Source organism: Bidens hawaiensis, unplaced genomic scaffold (genome assembly GCF_021521415.1).
Source record: "Bidens hawaiensis isolate Kalapana, Puna unplaced genomic scaffold, B.hawaiensis_p1.1 tig00046872_1, whole genome shotgun sequence".
In the NCBI taxonomy this organism is placed as follows: domain Eukaryota; kingdom Viridiplantae; phylum Streptophyta; class Magnoliopsida; order Asterales; family Asteraceae; genus Bidens; species Bidens hawaiensis.
The window spans coordinates 27,724-36,493 of record NW_027506009.1 but is presented as its reverse complement, the minus strand read 5'-3'; the positions used below and the strand labels follow the sequence as shown (position 1 = coordinate 36,493).

At 34.8% G+C, this 8,770-nt stretch overlaps 1 protein-coding gene across 1 annotated transcript; it reads right to left on the bottom strand.

Moving 5' to 3' along the window:
• Positions 1-1,983: 1,983 nt before the first annotated feature.
• On the bottom strand, positions 1,984-6,673 carry LOC143616361 (uncharacterized). The gene is made up of 5 exons (XM_077089209.1): positions 6,525-6,673; positions 4,321-4,382; positions 4,153-4,243; positions 2,883-2,985; positions 1,984-2,788 (listed from the first exon to the last, which is right to left on the bottom strand). Exons 1-5 carry the CDS (start codon positions 6,668-6,670, stop codon positions 2,192-2,194), a joined length of 999 nt encoding a protein of 332 aa, XP_076945324.1. The 5' UTR covers positions 6,671-6,673; the 3' UTR covers positions 1,984-2,191.
• Between the last annotated feature and the right edge of the window lie 2,097 nt (positions 6,674-8,770).

The window sequence follows — 8,770 nt, the reverse complement described above, 5'->3', positions numbered from 1 at the left end:
CGCCATCGCTGCTACTAGTTCAATTGGTGGCAATGCCGATGACGATGATGATGGCGGCTAGGGTTTCGCCAAAGTATCCGACAACGGTGGAGAAGAACGAGCAGCGACGGATTTGGCCTATGATGGTTCAGTACGAAGCGACAACGATAATGGAGTTCACGAACATTTCCGGCAAACCTGGTGCGTTTGCTGACGAGCTGATGTAGTTTTCCGGCAGTGGACTTCCGGTGGGGGTGAATGTCGTCGGCATTTAAAAGGGGGGAAGGCATTTAAAAGAAAAGAAAAAATTAAGAAAATTACAAAATTACCAAAGTACCCTTGACTTAACTGATAAAATAGACGGAATTAAAAAAAAAGTACTAAAAATGCAAGTTTTTTGAAACTGGGGTTGTCATTTGCATAAAATAAAGTATAGGTACTACAGCTGCATAGTTGGTCAAACCACAGGTACCAAAATGACACTTAACTCTTAAGCTTAAGTTTTAATTGTGAGACTCTTTTATGTTATGTGATTATTAGAGTTTGATCCATTCTATTTTAATTTTTGCTTCTTATTGTTTTGATATTTCTGGTCGGAACTTTGGCAATAATATGCTGGAAATGCTGCGTGGGTAGGATCATGTGTGTGGGCTATATGAAGCCTTTTTCTTCATCAAAAGTGTTAATTTTTCCTTGCTAGATCTCTGTTGGCCCGCTATGTACATTGGTGTTTGACGGCCGAACATGAACCTCTGTAAAAGCGTGCCAAGGTTAGCCCAAATTCCACCATTTAATGTTTATTATTTATCTAATGGGCCAACTAAAAACTCAGAGTATGTAGTATAAAATATATATAATTATGTGTAAGTGTAAATGCATATATATATATATATATATATATATATATATATATATATATATCTTAAAAGGTCGAAACTCATACCTGTAAACCGGACCATTAATAAAGGGCCAGTTCCGTGTTCTACATGGGTTTGTAACATTATATCACGAGTTCGCGGGTTTCTGAAGGATTCCGTCGAGTATACCCGCAACCGGATCGGAACTGTTTAGTAAGAACAATAGGAGCACTGACCCGTTTAAGTTAAAATACATGTGCAGGGTTCATGGGTTTTGAGAGATGGTTTTGCGGGATGGTTTAGCGGGTCAAACCCGTTTTTTGCACACTCTTACGTAGTTACATTTGCATGTGTTTTAAGCCTCATTTTATTATTGTAACTATGTTTTGTTAGGCAATTTCTACGGTTCGGGTGAAGATGTCGGTTCAGGTTGCAAGTATGAAGACATTGTTCGGGCTGCAAGAAGGAAGACGCCGGTTTAGTTATTGTATATTATTTTCATTTTTAGACATTTATAGTTGTGGCACTTTGAATTTTTGTATCTTTGAAACTTTTTTGTACATTGTTTTCATTTTTACGTATATATATTTGAGTATATTTTGATTTCAATGAAATAAAACCAAAGTATTCTAGTAGTTCATTCATAATGAAATAATTCAGAGGGCAAAATAATCATTCGGGATAGTCATTCAGATGTTCAACCAAACAACACTTGTTGTTTCAGCACTTACTTAATCAGAGTCTCTTAATCATTCAGACCTCTTACTGATTCAGCACTTAATAATTCAGCATTTGTCAAACAGCCCCTTAGTAACACATTATTAAGCAACCTAAAGCATTCTCATTACCAGCTTTTAGCAGTCTTCTACATAATTCTTATTCGACCAACCCAATCTAGTTCCACGTTTCCACCACTTAAAAGTCACTCGGGTGTAAAGATATTTGCACTCCAGTCACTAGTTTTGAGTGGCTGTATAGGAATCCTGGTAACAAGTTCAAAGACCATCATTGATTCATGTTTTGACGACATAAGTAATCAACACCCAGATCACAAATTTCTTCTTGGTGGTCGAGAGGTCTTGGTAGCCACTGACTTCGGACTTTAGAGACCAGATCAACCCTGAACAGGTTCATATGGAATCTGACACTGCTTTTATACGGTTTTACAAGATGTTTCATTATGAACATAATTGCCTTCAAAAGGTTAAAAATCAACGTCTAAACTAACAACTAAAAAAGTACATTAAAAAAATTACAAAACTAAATATCATTAACCAACATAGTAGAGCATAAGCCGAGTGTCAAACACCTCGGGACCCTGTATCATTAAACTAAGATATGGCAAGAGTTAAAGTTTAGAGATGTTCAATCTCAACGAGAGAAGAAAACTGTGCATCAATATGACCAATAGCTTCTTGACTAGCTGTTACCGAGCTAAACCATTTTGACGGGTACTTTTCTGTTTTTTGTTCCATTTGTTCCATTTTACCATCCTCAATGTTCTCAAATTCTTCTACCGATTGTTCGGGTTGATTAAACAAACGGGCTTTTAACAGCTGGCAAGACTTTAGATCTTCACATGTACGCACACTGTTCAGTTTTTTGTTAAGTTCAACTAAAGTTGAATACCTTGCCTTTTTAGGCATGTCATCATACTCGGTTTCTTCATTGCCAGTTGGTGTCTCGGTTTTGAGGTTTCTTAAACCGTTGGTGATTATAAACTTCAGCTTCTCTCTTAAATTTTCAGTTCTAATCGGGTCAGCTCTAAGCTTCGTTTTCATATTTGATATCATTGTTTCAGTGTCTTCAGTTGATCCATATTTACCAAAAATCTCCTCCAAAAAAGTGATGTTTTGTAAATATCTATCAAAAGCTTCGTTTTCTATTTCTATGTTTCTGTCTTCGTATTCTTTCAGCTTCGAAAACCTCCACTCGTTTATTTGTGACGCCTCCTGTACGTTTTAATTGCATACCTTTTAGATGTTTTAAAATAAAAAACGGTGATTAATGATTGTACACAAATTGAATTAGGGAAAGTTTATGCACCTTCCTTGTTATTGGCTTCCTTGAGCGAGATGGAGTTTGCAAATTGTTAAATTGAGCAAAATTACTCGAGAGCTGCCGGAGTGAGGTGACTCTGTGAGCATTCCTAAAATCGATAATATCGTGGTTTTAAAAAAATCACCACTAGGCTACGCAGTTAATGCGGAAAAATATCGGATATCGGTCAAGGACCGATATCTGAGATATCGGTGGGATATTGGTAATTTTAATATATAAAATTCATATATATAGCAATTTAACACTAATAATTCAATATAGTCTCCTACCATTCGAATTAACCTTTTGCAACTTGCAAAACACTAACAATCATAGCAAGTATGAATTGATTAAGACTTAAAAAACTAGCATTAAACACTAAACTTATCAAGACTTAAAACACCGATATCGGGAATATCGGTGATATATCGGTCAAATATATGTCCAATATCAGTCAAATATCGCTGATATTATCGGTATCGATATTCTAACCGGTATTTTGACTTATATTTCATCAACGAACCGATAACTGATATATCACTGGTATATTGGTGATATATTGGCGATATCGACTGCATAGCCACTAAGATGTTAAGAAAAGCAGGTCGCGGGGGGGGGGGGGGGGGTATACAAATATTTTGTATTGGTAACAAGTGACTTCGGTAACAGGTCAAATTGGTCATTTTTGTCTATGAACTTCTATAAATAGCTTGTGCTAATTACGTTTAAGGAATCCATATTATTTCATATGCAAGTTTATGAATAAAACAATTTATAAATGCGATATGCATTAACAGTAGTAAAATAATTCTCAACCCATTTGACCTAACTCCTTTTAAACTATTTTTGTAATTTAGCAGTTTGACTAGTTAAATATATAACATAACCCAAATCGACTCAATCACCAGCATATGGGATGAACACTACACGTAATATATGTATACAAATATTTTGTATTGGTAACAAGTGACTTCGGTAACAGGTCAAATTGGACATTTTTGTCTAATGAACTTCTATAAATAGCTTGTGTTAATTACGTTTAAGGAATCCATATTATTTCATATGCAAGTTTATGAATAAAACAATTTATAAATGCGATATGCATTAACAGTAGTAAAATAATTCTCAACCCATTTGACCTAAGTCCTTTTAAACTATTTTTGTAATTTAGCAGTTTGACTAGTTAAATATATAACATAACCCAAATCGACTCAATCACCAGCATATGGGATGAACACTACACATATATATGTATACACACACACAGATTTCTTACCCGGATGAGGATATCTCATTTGAGTGCTGATCGGTGACAGATAAGGTTGAGGATGGTGTCTTATCCGGTAATGGTGCATTGCCCTTTAACACTGCAATCAAACACGAATAAAATGTTCATGTTATATGTCTATGCAATCTATGTATGAATTGATATTCATTATCATACCGTGTATATGGCATGGATTTTGAGCTTTCGCGCAGCAACTTTTGCATGCCTGGTACGGACACCTGTAAAATCGTTTTAGAACAAACTTATAGAAAAATAACCACATCGGACACAGATGCTCTTAGCAAATAATGTGACTGCAATAAAAAGAATAAAGAAAAATAAAACACGCAGACGGGTTGGATTTAACATGACTGACTGGAATTCATATTTCAGCATTCTCAGGACACAAAAATAATTGACACATCACTACCAAATACCTTGATTCAAATTAATTAGAAATTAGTTGTATAACTACTTAAATGCATGTTCTATAGGGTGTTTTTTTTTCGATAATTGCTAATAACCAACTGATGACAAGCATTGGGCATCACTGCTTACCTAATATAGTTGACCTTGACCAGTAATGAAATCAACCACTTTAATGTCTCATTAAGTTACAAAACACGTAGGCACTAGAAATTGCAAACACTTAATAAAAAATTAAGAGTAAATAGCTATTTGGCCACTGTGTTTTTTCTCATATAGCTCATTCGACCCAAAATGCAAATTTAAATTTAAATTTGCATTTTGGGTCGAATGAGCTATATGAGAAAAAACACAGTGGCCAAAATAGCAATTTAACAAACCTATATAAAAAGTATATGAAGAATTGATAAATAAATGACAACTATCTAAACTTATGAACAATAATTAGTTTATGAATGCAGTCGAGCAAGAAAAATAATCGCAACATAACTACACATTTAGTTTATGGATGAAATAGAACAAGAAAAGTTAATATTACATAAAACTATGAACTAATAAACAATTAATAATACGTTAAGAATTAAGATTAGTTTTAGGTTCACGTACTTAAGTTGTTGCTTCTAGGTATTGCGTACCAAAATCCAGCACAAACAAAACTTATACACAGCTCTAGCAGTTTAACCTCTGTTTATTATAAATGACAAAGCTTGCATCATCAGTATAAAGCATTCACAAGGGCTTGTTAACTTCTTACTTAGTTGATTTAGTTTCAAACAAAATGCTTAGAAAATGAATCCTGTAAATCTCTGTTGTCACGCTTTCTCATATTGATAAAAGTACTATGTCAAATGCATCTAAAAACAGTTAAGCACTATACACCTCTTTATACCTATTTTTTAATAGATAGTTTCCATTATCTACAAGGCATGACATAAATTATCAAGAATCGTGTCCATAGACCAATTTGTTAACTGTGGACAGATTCACTGTTGATGTTTTTACACACCATCTTTCACAAACAACTTTTAAGAATATCAAACCTCAAAGAAGTGGGCATCCTGCTAAAATGTGGTAGCGTAGTTGCCAATAGCGATAGCATTAAAATAGTGCCCACTATTTTATGTTTAGCAATTAGGAAGTAGAAAACATTTTGAAAAATAATTAGGTTTTTCATTCATAAAATCAAGTTTTTAAGGTGGACTTGATATTAATAGATGCCTGAGACATAGGGTGAAATTGGTGCAGTTTGGTCAATAAAAAATTAAAATGCTTAAAATATTAGGCTTTAGTTATTAAAATTAAAAATAAAAACAAATAAATAAATGTCACCATATTTACACTATTATCCGCTAAACATCAGATTAAGACGAACTCTTGCTGCGCTACATAGCGCGCTATAGCTACGCAGCTAATGCGGAAAAATATCGAATATCGGTCAATGACCGATATTTGAGATTTCGGATATCGCGGTGAGATATCGGGTAGGATATCAGTAATTTTATTATCATGCAGAATTTATAAATAGCAATTTAACACTAAAAATCAGTATACTCTCCTACTATCAACAATTTAAACTTTTGCAACTTGCAAAACAATTGTAGCAAGTAGGAACTGATTAGGGCTTAAAACACTGACATTAACACTAAAAATTGACAACTAAGACTTATCGGGAAAATCGATGATACATCAACACGGCTTTCATTGGTATTGAAAACAGGGTATGATAGTGGTCATTAGTCATTAACTTGTAGTCAACTGCTCATATTAGTTCAAGTAGTTTTCACTTGAAGAATCTCTTTGTTTTTGGCAATCAAACATTGTACCAGTTAAATTAATCCATCACTAACAATTTAAAAATACAATAATAATACTTAGGGACAGAATTCCCATGGACAAACCCTAGATAAAGAAGTTAAGAATTGGGAAGCTGAAAGAAAGAAAGAAATCTGAAGGACCTGGAACGGGCGACATTGCCGCAGTTGATGCATTTAGGTTTGTTGAGGCCGCGAAGATTCTTGGAGGAGGTTTTGATATTAGTCATGGGGGAGGAGGTGGTGTCGCCACTGTTATTGCTTAAAGCAGATGAAGCACCAGACGCCATTACGAAACCCTAACCTATCTCTCGAGTGATTCAACACAGGGGGTATTCGAAAGAAAGCAGGTGTTCCAGAGGACGAAGCCAAACCCTATATATCAACTTTCAATTTCGATTTATCCATCCCTAAATAGTAATTATTATTATTATTATTATTATTATTATTATTATTATTATTATTATTATTATTATTTTGGTTTTGTTTCACCAAATAATTGAAGCTAACATAGTTTTGCTATTGCTTTGGTACAATGATCAAGCTCAGTCCAACCATTCTAGTGGCTCAAAGGGAGTAAAAAAATCCATGGGTCTTTTCTAAAAAATGAGATTCGTATTTTCTAAATTTTATTTATTTCGCGGGTCCTTCGTATTATTGTGAGTAAGTTCTAACTTCGTATTATTGTGAGTAAGTTCTAACTTCTCTGTATTATATAGAGTAGTTGTGAGTGGTTGTAACTAGCGGAGATAAAGAAACTTTTGTTAATGAGTAAATTTGAAAAAAACATTGTTCACCATATATAATTTTTTAAATGCTTTTTGAAAGTGAATGTGAGTTGAGAAGAGAAACAGTATCAATAAAAGTATAAAAAATTACTATTTAGACATAATTACACAGTTAGTCCTTGGCGTTTCCTTAAAGTGATAAGATTGGGTACTAAGGTTTAAAAGTTATAGGCGTATGTACTAGGGATGAGCGTCTTCGGTACGGGTACCGAATCGGTACCAAGTTTTGAGTTTTCGGTATCGGTACGGTTCGGTACGGTACCGGTATTTCCCGAATTTTTCACGAAATACCGGTACCGTACCAGTACCGAACCGAACATTTCGGTACCGGTACCGACCAACAATTTCCGAATTCCGGGATCGGGATTTTCGGGATCGGTATCGGTCGGTACCAGTACCATCCCAATCTTATCCCTAGTATGTACTAACATTAATTTCGGTAAAAGTTAACAAAATTTGCATCAACACGCTGTCATGACGCTTGGGTTACCAATGCCCAGGCTTCAACGCTCAGGTTTTACCAACGCCCTGATTTTCACCGACCAAATAAACATCGTTTTAAATATTTTAATTATTTTGTATGTTAATCTTTTAATATAATTATTCATCAAATTTATGTTTCAGGTTTTATTAAGGTAACTTTACGAACATAACCAATACCCACCGAATACGTATCAACTCACCGTTACAACAAAACGTCCGGTTTTACCAAACCAATAAATATTGTCTTAAATATGGTCATTTTAAAAATAATACGCTATACAAGCGTTATTTTTTTTAATTATGTTAATTTGATGAATTTATTTTTTAGGTTTAGTTTCAGTTCGTAACGAACGCAGCCAATGCAGACTGAAACGTTGACTCGCAACTACAACACCTGAGTTTTACCGACTGAATTCAACGCACAACGCACAGGTAAATTAATCGTTGCCATACTAATCAGAACATGAAATTCCAAAATATTTTATTACACACATTTGGCAAATATTTTAGTGAGAGAGTGTGATGAAAATAATGGCCTAAGTTTTTTTTTTTACACTTTATGTAAATGTTTAACGAAAGTTAAAGTTAATACCTAACATTGTTACAAAATTAAAACGTTAGTACATATGTGCATATATATATGTGACTTTTAAACCTTAGTATCCAACTTTATTACTTAAGGTAAATGTTAAGGACCAACAACGTAACTGATTGAAAAGAACAAAGAAAAAGTAGTGTTTTTTAGTGTATTTATAGAGATGGAGTGTAACAGCCCAGCTACCGCCGCATCATAATAATGTCCGCTTTGGCCGAGACGTACCACAATCGCCTCACGGATTTGCTTTTGGTTGCCCAGGTGGAAAATTCGCAGGAGGTCACCCATCCTGATACTACTTCCACCTGAGCACGCTTAACTGTGGAGTTCTCTTCTCATCTACTACCATTAAGCGCCCAAAACGCGTTATGATGGGGAAGGTATCCACATCCTTATAAAGAAGGCTTTGTTCTCCTCCCCAACCGATGTGGGATGTCTGTAGGTTCCCTGGACGGATCACACGAGATATCCCGGTCTACTCAGGTGCGGAATCCCTGCGTAGATCGTTACGAGCGTAGAAAGCA